General features: G+C 39.6%; 1 protein-coding gene across 4 annotated transcripts in view; it reads left to right on the forward strand.

The window, feature by feature from the left end:
- The first annotated feature begins 11046 nt into the window (after nt 1-11046).
- LOC145991102 (disintegrin and metalloproteinase domain-containing protein 12-like) overlaps nt 11047-20700 on the forward strand; it is an 83732-nt gene continuing 74078 nt past the window's right edge. For all 4 annotated transcript variants that reach the window (XM_083126843.1, XM_083126842.1, XM_083126841.1 and 1 more), the window contains exon 1: nt 11047-11177. In XM_083126843.1, the coding sequence (XP_082982969.1) occupies nt 11084-11177 (94 nt within the window). In that variant the 5' untranslated portion in view covers nt 11047-11083. The remainder of the gene's footprint in view (nt 11178-20700) is intronic.

A 20700-nucleotide genomic window follows, 5' to 3' on the forward strand; every position in this document is an offset into this window, starting at 1 on the left:
TCGATGCTTTGAAGAAATATAAAAAAAAGAAGAAGCCCTGTCCAACTTCGATATTGAATCTCTGATCGAACTGTTGGGAATAAGAAACTTTAGGGGTGTTTTCATGTCCGATTCTCTACCCTCTGCTGTGAAGAAAAAAGAGTATGGCGTGGTCAACCTGGACAGTTACAAAAATCCTGGTACACATTGGATATGCTACCTCAAAATTGACGATAACAATGCATTTGTTTTCGATTCGTTCGGTGGCACACCGCCTGCCAGGTTGGTGAAGTATCTCAGTGTTGCCAACCTCTACTACAATGACGAACGCATCCAGGGTTTCACCGATGTTAACTGCGGCCACCTTTGCCTTTCCGTTCTCGCATACATGTCTAAAATAAATAACCCGTCGGTGGAACATTTTCAGAAAGCATTGTGGAATCTTAAACACGATGGGCGTGTTCCATCTCACGAGCGAATCTTCGATCTTGAAACTCACGCTGCACGACGACATCGTCTATCCTAAATCCGTAGCTCTGCGTGCATTCTACAGCATGTACCTCATACCTAACGTCACGCAGCACAACAACAAAATTAGCGTCGGAAGCGAACACATCGTCGTCACGCCAGGTCAATACAATCTTTCCACTTTGCAAGCTCAGTTACCCAAAGGCACGTACCTTTCTCAAAATTCGGTCACGCACAGAGTGGAAATCGTGTCGGCGACGGAGACCGTGGACCTGGGCACCATGGGAGAACTTTTAGGTTTCGAGAACAACACCAAACTCGAAGCCGGCATCAAACACACGGCAACCAACATTCCTAAATTTCTAGCCATAGAAACTCTAAACGTTCACTGCAACGTGGCGGAAGGCATGATCACGAAATCCTCGGACGCATTGTTAGGAAGTCACAAGCAGACAGGAATCATAGCCACGTTCAAACCCAGTTCCGAATTCATGGAACCGATCATCTACACGCCCTCTTCGCCGATCTATTTTCCAGTATGCCGCAACCGCATAGACGACATAGAGTTGGTGGTGACGAACGAGAAAGGAGACGTGGTGGATTTCGCAGGTGCAACAACCACTGCCATCGTGGAGATCAGCGTATAATAAATAACACGCATAGAGAAAATGGAGCAAATCGAAAGTTACGAATTGCAATCTTTCCCTCCCAACCGTCGCACGTTCGCCAATCTCAACGAAGCGAACAGGGAGATCGAATACGACGTGGACGTAGGGGACGGGTTCGTTCATCCTCACAGAGCGGACCTCTACCTTCAATTCGACGTGGTGAAGAAGGAAAGCGGAGACGCATTTCCGCCCAATGCAAATTTGATACTCGTGGACAACTTCGTGCCTCACCTGTTCTCGCAGGTGGAGGTGAGGAAACACAACACCGTCATAGACAGAATAGACTATCCAGGCATCACGTCGACGGCAGTGGGAACATTGAAATTATCCAAAACGGACGCAGCATACTACCAGGCGGGAGGATTCGAAGCGGGGACCAAAATATCAACTAGAAGTCACACGGTGCTTTTTCCCATGCGTCTGCTGCCGGGATTCTTCTCGGACTACAAGGAGATCATGTGGAAGGGAGGATTGCGCGTCACGTTTCGAAGAGCGGCCAACGACAACAACGCACTGATGCGATACACCAACTTGAACGCCGACGGCACACCGATAGCCAACACATTACCTGAAGCGGCCAAGTGCATCATCCGGAGCATGGAATTGAGAATGCCGATCGTGGAATACGAAATAAACTACGCCCTCAAGTACAAAGCGGAGATCTTGAAGAGTCCGCAGGTACCGATTCACTTTCACGGTTACCAGTGCGTGCAGAAAATGGCGTCGGGAAGTCACATGGAATTCGACGTGACGACGCAGTTCAACAACATACAGTTCGACATGCCAGATTTCGTCGTGGTGCTCTTTCAAACTGGTCGCGATAACAACCAGGAAAAAGATTCCAGCAAATTCGACGACTGCAAGATCAAGAACGTTTATCTGAAGAATGGCAGGAACGAAGTGTTCCCGCGCGAGAATTACAACCTCGACATGACCAAAAATGATTACCTCAAACTTTACGAAGCGTTCTCGGCTTACAAACGCGTGACCGAGGGAAGCGTGGACATGTACTACACTCCCAGCGAATTCAAAATCCGCAGGCCGATGTTCGTCATCAATACCACGAAGAGGAAGCAGGTGGTGGTCAACGATCGAACCAACATCAAGGTCGTCTGCGAGTTCCACGACGCGCTGCCTGCCGATACCGTGTGCAGCGTCATCCTCATTGCAGAGAAGTCCTTCGTCCACGACGTGAAGAACGAGAGGGTGACGGAACAGTTTTAAAAAAATTGCCACATACTAAAAAAAAATCAACATCCAACACATTTTAGGTTATATAAAATTTGTGAAAACATTAAAATACTGAAATATTAAAACAAACAGAGTCCCTTGTAGGTTAGTTCGGTGCGTAAATAAAAAAAATAATAGGTTAAGTTATATCACTTAGGATCGTAAAAAAATTAAAAAATCTTAAGAAAAAAAAAGATAGGTTAAGTTGTATCACGTAAGATCGTAAAAAAATTAAAAAATCTTAAGAAAAAAAAAGATAGGTTAAGTTGTATCACGTAAGATCGTAAAAAAATTAAAAAATCTTAAGAAAAAAAAAGATAGGTTAAGTTGTATCACGTAAGATCGTAAAAAAATTAAAAAATCTTAAGAAAAAAAAAGATAGGTTAAGTTGTATCACGTAAGATCGTGATATACCTACCAAGGATGAGTGGGGAAAAAAATTTTGCAGTGAGAATTGTACTAAAAACATCGCTGAACACTAAAACATCGACAAAAGTTGTCAAAATATGTCAAAAAATGATATTAAATTGATAAAACAAATGCATACCTACAAAGGATGACTTTGAAACGCTCAATATACACTACTTTTGCACATTATATGTAGAAGAGTTGCATCTACATTTCACATTGGTCAGCTCCTTCTACTTACTTTCAGGAGCGAAAGCTTGTAGGGTAGTGTTTACCGTTCAGGACTGTCAATCTGATGGTCGTAGGTTCAAACCCTTCCGGTAGCAGAAAATTTTCGTAAGTTTTAGACCTATCCCATTGTGTTCATTGTCCACGCCGTGTGAAACGGAATGATTCAGTTTGGAATTAACGATGGGGGGAGGGGAAATATTAAATTGCAAAATCTCCATTTCAACGAACCGAGAAGTGGACAAAAATTGGATAATTCTTATAAATATTAAAATTACATTCATGTTTTTAGTGGTATAATCGCAGGTAAAATCAAAGATCTTACATGGAAGATTTTACCTTGCTCTGGACTAAGCCAAAAGGCATTTCGAACCGATCTAATACATTCTCCAATACATTTCAAAATGTTATTGAATGTTTCATGTCGATAATTTGACCAATGCATCAATTCTTGACGCTAAGACGATAGTTTCTGCAACTATCTCTTCTCTTCAGTCCCTTCTGTTCTTGTCTTCGCCTTCTCCTTCTTCTCTCCCCTCCTTCTGCTCGCTCTGCTTTTATCTCATATCGCCTTCTTTACTTTTCTTGCATCTTATCTCCATCCCACTCATCTCCACTCCTCGCATCTCCTCTCCTGTCTTAGATTTCCGACTCCACTGCACTCTTCTCCTCTTCTCTCCTTTACTTTACTCTCCACTCCCCTCTTCTCGTCTCCTCTTTTCTCTTCTTTGCTTCATTTTCCTCATCTCTCCTATAATCTTCTTCCATTCTCCTCACTACATCTCTCCTCGTCTATCCTCTCTTTCTTCTCTCCTCTACTTTTCCTCTTCTCCTCTCGCTTTCTCTTTCTCCTCTCCTTTGTCACCTTTCGTTTTCTCTCACCTCTTTTCCTTTCTGTAGACTCATCAGCGATGAAATACTAGAAAACCTATTTTTTTTCTTTCAGAAAGTATTTTGTCACTTGCGATATAATAGTGATATTTTTAATAATTTTATACAATATTACTTGTTTTTATTTCTTTCGCGTATTTTATAAATATCTATTGTGCATGTGGCAACCCTGAAATTGAGCCTAACTCTACACGCAACCCACCAACGCCTTGTGTAAATTGGGTTGCCTAGTTTAAAATGTCGTTGTCCTAAAACTTTTGAGAGACACTGTAGATGCTATTCAAGAATATATTACGAATTGTACCCTCCGTAGTGGGTTAAATCTATTGTTTCTTTCCATATATTCGTAGTGTTAGTCACCATGATCTGTACCCAGAAGTATCTCATTGTTTTGTTTCTACCCTGTGCTAAGCTGGCGGATGCTCACGTGAGAGGACGTGGCAAAATAAAGCAATGAAACAGAAGCCAAACGAAGATGCTGCGAATGCTAAATATAGTTTGTGAACAGGAGAGCTGTGTATACATAGAGAGTTTTGTGAATCCAATGTGAAGATTGACGAAGATCGAAGAATAGATGAAGGAAAGAAGGAATTTAGAAGAAAGATTTAAATATAGATGTACGTACGTGTAAATTAGGAAGAAGAAAAAAATTATATCTTCATATATTACGATGAAATTTTTTTATGGCCAACGGGGGAATATTGTGTTACGTACCCAATAGGACCAAATAATGTAAATAGTTTGCCAAAGCGGAACAGAGATGTCAGCACCAGGTGTGCAAAATTAAGAATTGGCATAATACAGTGACGTGCACTGAGGAGTAGCTAGTCTAGCAGAGATAGATCAATCAATCTCAAATCTCTTATTATTTTAAATCACAATATTTATTGTTTTGTTGAAGCCAAAGTTCATATGCAACACTATTTTTCACGCGCTTCTCGTCCCTCGGTGCGTTCAGCGGCCTAGCTCGCTTTTTCTCCGCCTCACAGTTCCTGGTAGAAACGGGTTTTCGAAGGGAAAGGGAATATTTCTGCCTCTACCTAACTTGTCCCCTCGCCCCCCGCTGCAATGGTTGAAAGCCCATGCTTTCACGTCCTCCAGTCTATCTCCTATAGGACAGATAGGGGATTGGATTGGATTCCCTTCGCTTCCTTTGTAAATCCTCTAAAGAACTAAGGGGAAATTTTTCTGCAGTACTTATGTTCTCTGTATTTATACTACTTGTTACACGTTGTATAATATGGGATGTACTTTTATTATTTATGCAATTGGAACGTCTTATGTGCAGACAAAAATTTAATGCTTTTTTTAAAAAATATGGAAGCGATTAAATAACAAATAATTGCTCACGCTCTTTCTTGCTCTCGTTTTAGTAGTGTTTTATTTAAATATACTAATCTCTTGGCCTCCAATAAAAAAATGGATAATCTAAACAATCATAAATACGGATGTATTTATTTGGGCAAGTGAACGCGCGTTCTAATTCTTATTGTTGGTTTGATTTATTTTACTTCGCTTTTCTGCCACATTTTATCGCGAAAATGAGGATGAGTGATGATATGATGAAATTGATGAAGGGACCACACAAAGAACAATTCAGGCCGGAATTCGTGACGAGCGTGCATTCTTGTTCCTATGTGTTGTACTCTGCCTGCAGTGAATAATGAAAAAATAGAATTGAAAAATAATTATATCCCAGAACTCAAAAAGCCAAATGAATATCATTGAAGAAAGTAGAAAAAAAGTTTGTTTCAAGGTGTGTTTTGTTACCCATCGCTTTTTCTAGCTGTATAGATTTTATCGGAATAAGTAGCTAAGAGCTTGGAAAGTCGAGAGGAACAATCATAAACAGAGAATTCTAGGCTCCTGATTTCACAGTGCCCTGCAGATGCACTGGGAGGAAATTATTTGTATTTTCTTCTCTCTTCCATCGCTTTACCTAATTTCTGCCATGACGATGAACGTTGATTAAATTACGGGTGAAGAGTGGTTGCAAAGAAACACTCATGCAAAGGCCAGGGCTCGAGCCCGGATCCTTCAGTAACGAGATCGTGAGATGGGGAAATTAAGGAAATCAAGTAATGCAAAATTTTTGAAAAAAAACAAAAAACAAACGTTAATCATAAATAAAGATGGTATTTCAAAAATTCAATTGAAAATTACTACTCAGGAAAAATGCAGTTTTCTTTACCGATACCAACGTATCCGAATGGTTAGCGCCTTCCTCACATGTTTGTTGTCGGCCGACCTCCGTGGGGGAGTGCAAAGCGTCCCGGATTTGTACCCGATGGAGGTATATAGTGGTTCGGATCCCACATTAAACTATAGGTCTAGTCCCGATTAGCCTTTCTGTGTATAAAATGGACTTAAAGCGTCAAATCAACCAACCGTGTGGGAGTGGTTAACACAGCGCGCTACAACACCAGGAGTTCCGGGTTCGAACCCTTACCTGGACATGGGTGTTCTTTGTGTTTGTCCCTTCATTAATTTTGTCGTATCATCTTCGCGATTAACCCAATGTGTTAAAAAAGCGATTCAAATCAAATCATTCATTGATTGATTGTTTGATTTCGTTTATTTTACTTCGCTTTCCGCCATTTTTGGCTAATCGCAAAGACGATACGATAAAATTGATGAAGGGACACACAAAGATCACCCATTGCCAAGCCGAGATTCAAACCCGCCATCTCTGGCTCAGTAGTCAAATCAAATGGTTTTTGATTTTCGAAAGTGGGTACAATTTTTTGTAGTCATTCATTACTTTGCAATTTTTCCTGTATTTGACGTTCTTCTTTTCGGAATACTGGGCCCTAAAAGAGGGGGGGGGGAGATTATGACCCGTTGGGCACGCCACTCATTGCTACCCCAAGTGTCGCCGTCACCGCACGTCACTGGCATAATATATGTGAATAACTTTATAAATAAGAACAAAGCAAATTGGAAAGATGAAAAACAATAGAATATATTATAAGAAGACAAGGAATAAATATAAAAGAAATAAATTAATATATATGTTCGATAAATCAAATCAGTGATCATATGTAAGTTCATATGAAAATTAAAGAAGTCAAAGCACTGATACAAGTTCGTGTCTTTGAACAGATATTGCATCTGTTTGATTGATTTACCATTCCCATAGCGGAAATTTTGTTTACATCAGTGGCGGCGCGTTCCAGTCGACGACCCACAGTATTTCTGGTTGCGCGTATCTGCCGTAGCACCTACTTGGATGTGCCTGTCAGTCGTTTGGCACCAAGTATACACTCTGTTGTACCCAACTAGTGTTGGCGCTTTCCAATCGCAGCCGCAAGGGAGGATAAGGGAAAAAGTCGGAAAAAGAATATATGAATTAATAAATCGTCAAAAAGCTGAAATAGAAGGAAGTCCAGATCCAGATCTGTCCCTTAAGAAGGAAATCCAGATAGAAGAATATACAAATGGAAGAAAAGAAATAATAAAAAAAACATATTGAGATAAAACTTGACTGTAGATGAGAATTATAGAGAAAAGTAGCTCATCATGTAAATATTCGATTTCCATGTATCCTTGTTTATATAATATATTCGTTTAAACGTCTCCATTGGAAGGCATCCTGTCTGGTTTCGTTGTCTACAAAGAACCCTACCCTGTAGATATTCTAGCTGAGGTTTAAGATTAAGATGCATGCACCTTGCACCAAATAGAGGTAGCACTCCTGACAAAGAAATGGGAATCCCTTGATTGATCAATGACTTTTTTTTAGTTTCATAGAAAGAAATTGTTTTAATAGGTCGCAAATAATTTTACAGGGCGCCATGGCATTATCTTTAACATTTTTTTTTTCCATATAGATCGTTTGGCTCCCAGGGCCAACTCCTGCTGCCCCATAGATATGGCTCTGAACTTGGACTATAAGAATAGAAGACATTGCGAGTGAATCGAGCAAGAAAACTTTACGAAATTAATTTTTATTTATATAAAATTTGAAATCGAGAGTGTGGGGGGGGGGCAATTCCCCCTATGTGCCCCTTCAAGTGCCCTTGACCGTCTGGAAATAAAGTGCAAGGAACATGTAAAAACTAATTCCAACATGAGTATCCAATTGTTCTGCTATTCTTAGATTCTCCTAGTCTAGTTTTTGTACTTCAATGTTTGCTTCTCCTAGAATGGACTTCCCTCCAAGGTGGGGGGGGGGGGGGACAATGCCGCCTGTGATTGCGGCACTGTTTATGAGAGTCTCTTCATCAATTTCACGTCATCACTCATTGTTGCGATTAGCTAGAAGTGGCAGAAAAGCAACGCTAAGTAACAAAAATCAAATATGTACTCCCTCTCTCTACCACATGAATCACTATTACCAAAAGGTAGACTTGGGAAACAAAAATTTAAGCAGTTCCAAGTTCATAGTAACACACCCAAGAAAAACATCCGAACTCATTAGACACCTTTAATATAAGACTACTCAAAATGCCACAACTGTTCTAGATACTGAAAATTGCGAAATCATTTCCTGACGTCTGAATCTGGAAGGGAATTCCCCCCCCCCAAATCCTGATACGACATTTTGGAATTCCATACACCTTAATAAATCACAAAATCAATAAGTGTCTTTGTTAAGTTGCTACAGTAACACATGATATAATTGTAAAGATTAGTGAGAATTCCAGGTAGGAATAATATGTTCTGTATTTTTCACGTATGCAAAGCAGACTCCTGTCCCCCTCTATAGCTACGGGTTTCATGAAGTATGTGTACTTTGTTCAAGCAAGCGTAAAAGAGAGCTTCTTAAAGTACTCGATGTTAGCAAAAATATGATTATAAACGGGATGCACACCCCTACAAGTAATTCTGCCGGCGGCCATGCTTATGGGTCCCGTGAAGTGTAATATCCTTCAACGTGGGTACCGGATTGAAAAAGGCTGAGAACCACTGGGTTAACTGAATGGTATTGTGCAATATCGCATGTCATGTTCATTGCACTCATACGGGTAGGGGAGGAGTAGAGTGGAGCATACTTCACTTTGGGTCAAGGTGAAGGGATAGACGGGATGAATGTTTAAGGCTTCTTTTGTTTGTGGTCGTTGTATACAGTTCACTTTCTTCTGTCAGTTGAATGTTTGAATCAAAGACAGCACCAGGAGGGAGAGGGGGTGAACGCCCATCCAGTCTGCTGTTCCACCTCTGTACCCCTCTCCCTACGCAACCAAGAAAAGCTGGATAAACATATTTTTTGCATGGTATTTACCAGTGGTGTAGCGTTATAGTACGCCCGGCGTTCCCCGATTTATAATTTCAAAAATGCGTAAATGCTGTAAATATAAAGTAAAACGTGACTAATTTCATATTTGTTTGACCTTCATGGCATTATAATAGCTATTTTTCGCGATCCGTTTGCATAGCTCCACTAACAAGATTCGTTCTAGGATTTTTTTCAATGCCTTTCATGGTCGGACGCCGGGCAGATTCGGCGTAAAGGATTCCTATTCCTTGCTGCTTATCTGGAGGGAAAGCTTGGAAAAAAAGGCCAACCCTACCTTCGGACTTGGCGTTCCCACCCGAAATGCCCATTCTACGCGACTAGTATTTACTAGGTATGAAACAAACACACGCAGAATATATTCCAATTCCATCTCAGCTTGTCCTTTCACTTTATTTTTCTGTCGCCATCATTGGTTTGAATCCAATGTAAACGTACGCATTTCGGACCTCGTATCTCTGCACGAAAATATCCTGAGCAATGGAACAAATTCTCTAAAAACTAGAGCCGAACAGCTGTTTGTAATATTGTTTCACACAGCTGACCTTGTTGCCATTCCATTTCCAAAGAGAACCAGATGCAAACCTGTCAAATATCAAGGACATTGAACTAAGATGATCATGTTCAGTTTTCGAAGGCTAATAAGGGAGTACATACCACTAGCTGCTAACAATCTCGAGGGTGAGCTTTGATTTATCTATCTCCCCTCTGTGCTAGCTCTTTGTTTGTAGTTTATATTTGCATTTTGGTTATTTAGCGTCTCTTTTCTGTCGCTCTTCTTGGCTTATCGTGACGATGAGAAAGATTGATGATTAGATGAAATTGATCAAAGAGAAAAAGAACGACACCTATGGCAGGGATTCGAACCTGGGAACTTTAGTGGCGAGATCGAAACTAGGCTCTTCGCGCTCGGCCATGGAACCGGTACTGTATTCATTGAAGCATTGTTGTTACTCAGAGACACTGTGCATTTATCTACGTTGATTGAATATTTATTGTTAGTTTTGGACGTTCAGAATGGGAGTTAAAATACCACTACTCTCGCGCGCCGTTCAATGTTGATAAAATTATCAAAAAGATTCAGGATTTTCTTTCCATCTTGTAAGGGCCATTTTTAGGGCTGTAAATATTCTTATAGCAAGGTAAGGATGAATATGGAAGGTACAGTCACGAGGAATTTCCGTTGTTGATTGAATGAAGGTTTAGTAAAAGTAAAAGCAATTGCGTCTTTAGCGTTAAAAAAAAGCCAGCCCTTCCTGCGGAGACGTTCAGAACTAGCAATAAATCGCCAATAAACGTTAGGGTAAATGACTATCTAAAATCAGGTGATCACTCCTAAAATCAACAATATACAATCAAGAGATTCGACTATTTGAAGATAGGGCCATCACCGGCCGTAAATTCGTTTCTGAAAAGAACCTTCACCGGACTACAGTATTCAGTCAGTTCAATCGTATGTCATGTGGTAAGGAATACATATTTCGAACACTTGGGCATAGATGGAATAATAATCGGTAATTGACCTATAGTTTAAAATCGGGCCTGAACAACTAAAATATGACGAGGATTCTTGGTTCGAATCCCAGCCAGGGCATTGGTGTTCAATTATATTTGTTATTTCAGCTAATCATTATACCATCACGATTAACTGATTGAGGAATTTGACGTTAAATAGCCAAAGAAGGAAATAATCAAACAAAGAGTTTCTAAAGTTTTGAAAATAATTTGCATTCAACAAGTATAGTTTGGTGTTTGTTTACAGATGAAGCATGAACCTATTTGTTTATAAGCACAGCTGACGTGTGTTTTTTTTCATCATGAAGTATTTCGTAAACTTAGCTGAGACGAAACACTCGCCCTTGGTATGTATCGCGGAAGCTACGATAGAGGTCGTCGCTTCACGGAAATTGTGGCTGATTTCAGTTGGAAAACAAGTGTTAGAGGGAACTAAGGTTGGGAAGCATGAGCAAGGAATATGAAGAACGCAGTGCAATGGAGATCATTTTGTGGAATGATATCTGTCATAATCCATGTTATCAGAGGCGAGTACAGCTCGGAAGACAAAACAGGTACGTTTTAATTGTCAGTTTACGATATTTGAACCTTCTTTGCAACAGCAGCTGTTTGCGGCTTCTTATCTTATGTGGTAAAAATGATGCACTTTCCATCTAAGGGGCATCAGCGATACGATAACATTTTCCCCTTGTACATAAAACAGCATGCGTCACATTTCCTACAATGAGCAAATGGGATAATAGTTTTCGTCATGCATTCTACATATCATTCTTCTAAGGGAAGATACATGTAGACACCGCACCTTGATTTAGCGGAAGTTAAACTTCCGTAGGAAGAAATCGTATTATCTTTTCCGTCGACGTGCACAAGTTGAGCTGTCCTTATGGCATCAGGCGTGTGGTCGCATGGGCGTACCCAATTTTTTTTCTCCCCAAGCGGGGCAAACAAACATTATTTCCAGGCCTTTATCACATACTCAAATGGTACGAAATATTTTGTATTGTAAAAGAGCCGTTTCATTCATTAGCCGAGCGCGTTAACGCTATCGAGTCAAGACTGTTTCGTCTCGAGTTGTAAATCGTTCTCGTCTCGATTTGTAAACAGTTGCCCCGGTCTCGAAGAGCTAGTCTCGATTTATTTTCGAAATAAATAGAATAAACAACATATGCAACGGGTCACTGCACAAAATTTCAGAGTGTAGGACCTACGAGTATAATGGAAATTATGACAAACTATTTTTCTCAACAACCGTTTTTCTTTGACGCCTCGTTTCGATACGAGTCCTCGACAAAGGGATCCACACAGCATATTCATAATTCCACTAATAGATTGGCTTTGCAATTATTATAAACAAAATACATAACTAAATATCCAGATACCTGTTTGACATGTATGAAGAAGTCCCATACCAAAGCAAATTCGGTTTACAGAAAATTTTCATTATCGTACCAAAGTCTCGAACGAGATCGAAGTCTCGGTCTTGGTCTAATCTCGATTTTCCACAGGTCTGTCTCGCTCTCAATCATGGGCGGAGTTTGATCTTTTGCTTTGGGGGGGACAGACTCTGGGAGAAACATATGATATCATACTAGGGGATATTAAATAACCCTCAGGTATTGAATATCCCCTAGTTTATAACGGGTTCTGAGGCCTTCCCCGGAAATTAAAAAAAACAACAACTTAAAAGCACTGAGTTTTATGCCTTTTGGATTTGAAAATGTTAAATTTCCTCGCTTAAGTAAACAAATATTAATTAGTATAGTGGTTGTCAGTTTTAAAAGAAGCAAAACAGTACGATTATTGCATTTCATTAATTTTAAATTGATACAATACTCGTATTACTTTAAAAAAGTTACGGTACAATAGTATGCTTCAGAAATTTTAGAAAAATTAAATTGAAAAGTTATTTTGATGCCTCAGCAGTAACTGTTGACTCAACATAAAGTCATTTTACGATTTTCTTTCTTCAAACTGTACACATCAATCAAATCGTCTAAGACCCGCTATTGCGGCGCAATTACCGCACATGTCATCATGCCAAACGTAAAGATTTGAGGTATGGCTTCATAACAAAAATGTAATAACTGAACTTAATAATGTGTTATTTTATAGTCTTTTTTAAGTTGGGGGACCTGCCCCCCCTGGCCCCTCCAGAACTCCGCCTATGCGTCTCAATCTTCTCTCAACAAGTCTCGAAGGGTTTGTTCTCGTTCTTGTCTCGATTTTCAATTGCGTCTCGGGTTCGTCTTTGGGCCCGTTCCGAAAGTCGCACGAGTTTAACGCGTTAAACGAGTTATGGTAACTGGCCGTTCCATAAGTGCTTCCGTGCGTTTCATTATGCTGTCCCAAAAGTCGCATTCCGTGCGTTTCGTGCAAGAACGAGATTCACCAAACGCACGGGCCAGGATGCTGGTTTGTTCCGTGAAAATCGTCTGCTGATGGATTCAAACTGCACTACTTCGGAAAATGTATTATAATTTTAACAGATAGCGATATGAAGCACAAGATAAGTATGCCTTGACCGTTCTTAGAATGTGATTAAAATGAGTAACAGTGGCCATAATGGAGTTTATTTTTGCCGTAAGGACATTCCTTCCGCTGACGCCATGCGGAAACTTTCTCTAAACAAAACGCTGCGCCTCCGCTTTCGCCTAGAGTGTCCCATAAGTCCGTAAAATAACTGGTTTCACCAGATTCACGAGCCCAGTTATTTTCGTTGAATGCGTTCGTTTCGTTAAGACTTTCGGAACGCACCCTTTGTATGTACTATACTGCAGAAGGTTTAACCTAACTTGGCACAGTTCGCGCCAAACCGTAGATTTCCTTCTGCTAGCAGTAGTGTAATTGGGCCGTTTCAACGCCATCCTTTGTAGGTATTTCTTTGTTTTATCAATTTAATATTATTTTTTGACATATTTTGACAACTTTTGTCGACTTTTTAGTGTTCAGCGATGTTTTTAGTACAATTCTCACTGCAAAATTTTTTTCCCCACTCATCCTTGGTAGGTATATCACGATCTTACGTGATACAACTTAACCTATCTTTTTTTTCTTAGGATTTTTTAATTTTTTTACGATCCTAAGTGATATAACTTAACCTATTATTTTTTTTATATTTACGCACCGAACTAACCTACAAGGGACTCTGTTTGTTTTAATATTTCAGTATTTTAATGTTTTCACAAATTTTATATAACCTAAAATGTGTTGGATGTTGATTTTTTTTTAGTATGTGGCAATTTTTTTAAAACTGTTCCGTCACCCTCTCGTTCTTCACGTCGTACGCGAAGGACTTCTCTGCGATCAGGATGACGCTGCATAGAGTATCGGCAGGCAAGGCATCGTGGAACTCGCAGACGACCTTGATGTTGGTGCGATCGTTGACCACCACCTGCTTCCTTTTTGTGGTATTGATGACGAACATCGGCCTGCGTGCTTTGAATTCGCTGGGAGTGTAGTACATGTCGACGTTTCCCTCGGTCACGCGTTTGTAAGAGGTGTAAGCTTCGTAAAGTTTGAGGTAATCGTCTTTGGTCATGTCGAGGTTGTAATTCTCGCGCGGGAACACTTCGTTGCGTCCATTCTTCAGATAAACGTTCTTGATCTTGCAGTCGTCGAATTCGCAAAACAGATTTTTCCTAAGTCTTACCGTTTCCAAGATAACCCCACTTCCGGTCGCCATTTTGGATTTCCGAACATAGGTTCAATTCACATTTTACTTACGTATAGGGGTAAATGATGAATCCGCAAACAGATTCTTGCTAAGTCTTACTGTTTCCAAGATAACCCCACTTCCGGTCGCCATTTTGGATTTCCGAACATAGGTTCTATTCACATTTTATTCACATATAGACGTACATGATGAATCCGCAAACAGATTCTTGCTAAGTCTTACCGTTTCCAAGATAACCCCACTTCCGGTCGCCATTTTGGATTTCCGAGCATAGGTTCTATTCACATTTTATTCACATATAGACGTACATGATGAATCCGCAAACAGATTCTTGCTAAGTCTTACCGTTTCCAAGATAACCCCACTTCCGGTCGCCATTTTGGATTTCCGAACATAGGTTCTATTCACATTTTATTCACATATAGACGTACATGATGAATCCGCAAACAGATTCTTGCTAAGTCTTACTGTTTCCAAGATAACCCCACTTCCGGTCGCCATTTTCGATTTCCGAACATAGGTTCTATTCATATTTTTTCTCACGTATAGGTGTACGTGATGAATCCCCAAACAGATTTTTCCTAAGTCTTACCGTTTCCAAGATAACCCCACTTCCGGTCGCTATTTTCGATTTCCGAACATAGGTTCTATTCATACTTTTTCTCACACATAGGTGTACATGATGAATCCGCAAACAGATTTTTCCTAAGTCATGAATTGGAGGGTTCTATGACAACCAATATTAATTCTCGTAAGAGAACAGAAAACACAAAAAAAAACAAAAAAAAACAATACTGTGGTCACTACAACAAATAGTCTTCTTCAACCCCAATCCAACAACCCAAAAATCATCATCCTAACTAGAACCATGTAACTATCTGCCATCTGTTAGAGGTTTTGTGAACTAAGTGGTGCTTTGTTTGTGTGTAAAAAAAAAATGCAATGCTTTTTGCACTTGGTTATCATCACCTAACATGTTATTAATTGTTTTTTAAAATTAATTACAACTGAAAACTAATAATTAATATTATCTAAAGTTACTAATTAATATTATACAAGTAATTGATATATTTTTTTTGTTCTTGTTGCTAGTGTTGGATAATTATAGTTGTTGCAAAATATTAGCTCTCGCGTATGACAGTTTCTGAGTTTTGTTGGGTATATATAGACGAATCGAAATTTTACTTGTTATGTTAAATTGTATGTTAGGGTATATGGTAGGAGAAATCATTGTATATTAGAGCGCTCTTTTAATGATTTGCCTATAACTGCATACAGGCAGCCGTAAATTTAGCATAAAATATCCTGATCCTGTTTCTTCTAGGATGTGCGACGTTTGTTGTGGTTTGATCATTGGGGGAAATGTGATTCTCCCATGATCTCATCTGACTTACTAGCATATGCGATACGAAGAACAGGTGTGTATGTGGCTTACTAGGATTAAGCTCATGGTAATGAGGTCCTAGTAGCTGAAACGTTGTCGGGGTATTTTGCATTTTTTTTCAAAATATGAACACGTTAAAACTGAGCTGTCTCGGATTTTGAGTTTTGCATTCAGCCCGAGAAATTCTAAATAAAATAACATACTTGAAATTATATTCACGTTAAGTTGAATTTTGATTTTTTTGCAATCACCCCGAGAAATTCTATATAAAATAACATACCTGGAAATTATATTCACGTTAAGTTGAATTTTGATTTTTGTAATCACCCCGAGAAATTCTATATAAATAACATACTTGAAAATTGTATTCACAGTAGATTGAATTTTTTGAGTTTTGTATTCACCCCAAGAAATTCTATATAAATAACACACTTGAAAATTGTATTCACCTAACCTAACCTAACCTAACCTAACCTAACCTAACCTAACCTGAGTTTTTGTATTCGCACCCAAGAAATTCTATATAAATAACACACTTGAAAATTGTATTCACCTAACCTAACCTAACCTAACCTAACCTAACCTAACCTGAGTTTTTGTATTCGCACCCAAGAAATTCTATATAAATAACACACTTGAAAATTGTATTCACCTAACCTAACCTAACCTAACCTAACCTAACCTAACCTAACCTGAGTTTTTGTATTCGCACCCAAGAAATTCTATATAAAATAACATACCTGAAAATTGTATCGCTATATACTAGACTTTTTGATTTCTGTGATTTTCGAAAAAGCAATGGCATCCACCACCAGTTTCAATCGTAAAAATGATAAAACTGAATGTGTTACTTGTGGGAAGCTAATCTCAAGGAACAATTTATCGGTACACAGGGCAAGATGTAACGAAACAGGTTCGAGAATTAATCGTTCCTTACCTTCTAAGTCTTGTGCTCGATGCGGAAAGATGATCAGCATTCCAAATTTAAGTAGACACCTCAAAATTTGCAAACCATCGACCGGACAAGGAACATTGAAAAGAAAAATCGATGATCCAGAAACGGAAGCTTCCACTTCCAAACAAGTTAAATTATCCAATGAACGCAAATCGATTAGATCTGCATTCAACGACCAACTCCAGGATTTTTCAATTAAGTCAGAACCAGGCCGTGACATCCTTAGTTTCTTGGATGAAACGAAAACATCTGTACTAAATATTTTAAAAGATAAACTTGAAAACAACTCTATAAAAGTATACGTTGTTCTGTTTTCCGAATACGAGAAAGTTGATGGCACAACGAGTATTTTTTATCATCGTACAAAAAACCAGACACTTTATTTTGCTGACGTCGAAAATTTGGACAACTTCTATTATAAAGTTTCCAACGAGCTGGTTAAGAAACATGACGATTTCGAGGCTAAAGGGTCGGGATGGTCTCTGTGTGGAAGTCCTCACACGTTAACCGTTTACGTGAACCGATTCTCGCCTCTTCGCGCATCCAGCTACGTTCCTCTTCCACCGAACATTCAACACAAGAGGGCTGTGTTAAATATACAGAACAGCGATAACAAGTGTTTCCTTTGGTGTATATTGGCTGCACTGCATCCTGTTCATTGGTCAAATCATCCAGAACGGATTTATCATTACAAGCAATACGAGACCGAGTTTGAAAGTGTAATGTCTGACATCGAATACCCGGTGACATTGTCGGATATAACAAAGTTCGAAAATCGTGCAGGAAAACGCATCGCTATTAATGTATATTCCTTCACGTCAGATAAATATCTCGTGCATCCCGTCAGGATAAGCGATATCGACGATGACGATGCTTGTGTAATAAATCTTCTTCTAATTTCAAACGAGGATGTTCATCACTACACGCTAATTCGTTCAATGTCTCGATTACTAGGAAGCCAAACAACCAAGCATGAACATTGCATCGAAGTTTGCCCGAGATGCCTAACCACGTTCGACGATCGTGACCGACGTGATCATCAAAATCTTCATAGTCGTCAAATTGCTATCGATAAACTTGCCGAACATAAAATTTATTGCGGCGACAACAGACCGGCTAGAATGTTGATGCCCGAAACGAACGAAGTCGAAGAATTCAAAATGCACAAGGCATTGTCGGAACATCCCGCAATCATCGTCGCAGATTTCGAATCTTTCCTGAAACCACTCTCCTACTGCGAACCGGATCCTGAAATTTCCTCCACAACGCCGTACCAGCTTCATCAACCTAATAGTTTCGGCTATGTTGTTGTGCGACGTGATAAAATAAATGAAGCATATATATACCGCGGGCCAAATGTAATCGAACACTTCCTGGAAAAAATGGTGGAGGAGGTTGAGGTAATTGGTAGCGTACTGCTTACATCAAAACCGATGGCACCTTTAACTGGAAATGAACTTCAAAATTACAATTCCACTGACGTGTGTCCGGTATGTGATCAAAGTTTCACTGATGAGAACAAAAAAATATTCCACCACGATCATTTCAGCGGAAACTACATAGGTGGAATTTGCAACACATGCAATCTTAAAATCCAGAAACCTAAATTCATACCCATATTTTTTCACAACGGAAGCGGATATGATTTTCACCACCTGGTGAGACATCTTGGCTACGATCCGAAACGTATAGGTGTCTTGGCCGAGAATGAAGAACGCTACATTAGTCTCAGCAAGCAAGTGTCGATTCCGGGAACGAAAAATACCATCGAGATGCGCTTCCTGGATTCGTATAGATTTCTCTCTGCAAGTCTGGATGCTTTAGCGAACAAACTCACCGACGATCAATTTACAATAACTAGAGCTAGTTTTCCCAACGTAGACATAGAACTCGTTAGACGTAAAGGGGTTTATCCTTACGAATATGTTAGTGATGGTTCTAAATTTAACGACGACGCTCTTCCACTTCCAAGAGAATTTTACAGCAGACTCAGAGAGAAAGGAATCACGGACGAAGAATACCAACACGCGCAACTCATGTGGGAGAAATTAGAATGTAGGACACTCGGAGACTACCACGACGCATACTTAACATTAGACGTGACGATACTCGCGGATGTTTTTCAAGCGTTCAGGAAAACGGCAACGAATATTTATAAATTAGATCCAGCGTATTTCTACAGTCTACCGGGATTAGCGTGGTCGGCAATGTTATTCCAGACAAAGGTCAAGCTGGAACTGATATCGGACGTTGACATGTTGCTATTTATCGAAAGAGGGATACGAGGTGGAATGGTGCAATGCGTACAGAGACATGCAAAAGCTAATAACGTACACATGAAAGAAGATTACGATTCAAATCGAGCATCGAATTACATCTTCTACGCCGACGTTAATAATCTCTACGGACATGCCATGGTTCAAAAACTTCCTTACGGGGGATTCCAATGGTTAGATCCCACTTCGATAGACATTATTCATTTCGACGATAGCGAGTGTGGTTTCTTCGCAGAGGTAGATCTCCAATTCTCCGACCACCTGCACGACACGTTTTCGGATTTGCCTCCGACTCCCGAAATCAAATGTCCACCCGACTCGGTTCAAGACAAGCTTTTGTTAACATTGGACCCTAAACAGAGATACGTCGTCCACTACAAGAATCTCCAGTTTTTGATTGGGAAGGGTGTTCAGATAGTAAATGTTAGAAGAATACTAAAGTTTAAACATTCCACGTGGTTAAGACCTTACATAGAAACTAACACACAACATAGAACAGCTGCCACTTCCGATTTAGACAAGGACTTCTTTTAATTAATGAACAATGCGGTGTACGGAAAGACCATGGAGAATGTTAGAAAGCACGTAGATGTGAAATTAATTTCCGATAAGAATAAATGTCGGAAGTGGATAGCCGATCCTAGATTCAAGTCGAGAAAAATTTACAACGAGAATTTGGCACTTTTCAATCTACATATAAAATTGATGAAATTCAGAAAACCAATTTACGTTGGCGCAACGGTTCTCGACTTGTCGAAACTTTACATGTTCGAATTTCATTACGACGTGATGAAACCCTTCTACAATGATAAGATATCACTTTTGTACACGGACACCGACAGCTTCATTTACAGCATACAAACACCTAACCTATACGAAGACATAAAAAGTCCTTCCATGCTTGAGTATTTCGATACTTCTGCGTATCCTCAACCCAACAGATATGGAATTCCATCTCGTAACAAAAAAGTCCTAGGTAAACTGAAAGATGAATGTAACGGTGATGTTATTGTCGAGTTCGCGGGTTTGCGTTCGAAGATGTATGCCATGAGAACAGAGAGTAGCGTCACGAAGAAAGCAAAAGGTGTGGGCAAAAATACGGTGGAGAACAAACTCACCTTCCACGATTACATCGATTGCCTTTACTCACAATCGACGATACTAAGTATAGAACAAAGAATCCAGAGCGTCGACCATATCATCACCACAAACAAAGTTAGAAAAATTGCGCTGGATCCCGATGACGATAAGAGGTGCGTACTCGAGTGTGGTATTCACACATTGCCTTGGGGACATCGTCGTTTAGAAATAAATAAGAATTGTGCACAGTGCAAATAATTAGCACTCACCACCACACTCAACAATTTTTACTAACTCAAAAAAAACAAAAAACATTTTGTTACTCAGTAAAAAAAACACTCTGACTGTCATTACAAAATAAAACTTTGACCGTATCCTTAAATAACCAGCATGCCTATGAACTTGTTCGGTTTCAAAAAACAGATCATCATGGAAACTGCACCGACCATACCAGATCATGAAGTCTTACCTTCCGTGTTACCTAAACTCAACGGTCTGTTGATCATTCACCTCAACAGCATTTGGACGAAATTGGATGAGGACGTGGGCAAGATTTTTTACGTCTTCAACAACAATTTACATTTTTACGAAATTCCGATCGACGGGAAACTTCAAATCACCGTGAATCCGGAAAACGTAGGCGAAATCAAAATATCTACCGGCAAGAACATTTTTCGAATCAAGCACGACAAGATGCTTTCTAACATTA

The sequence above is a fragment of the Lepisma saccharinum genome, chromosome 8 (genome assembly GCF_977018435.1).
Source record: "Lepisma saccharinum chromosome 8, izLepSacc3.1, whole genome shotgun sequence".
NCBI classification, from domain to species: Eukaryota; Metazoa; Arthropoda; class Insecta; order Zygentoma; family Lepismatidae; genus Lepisma; species Lepisma saccharinum.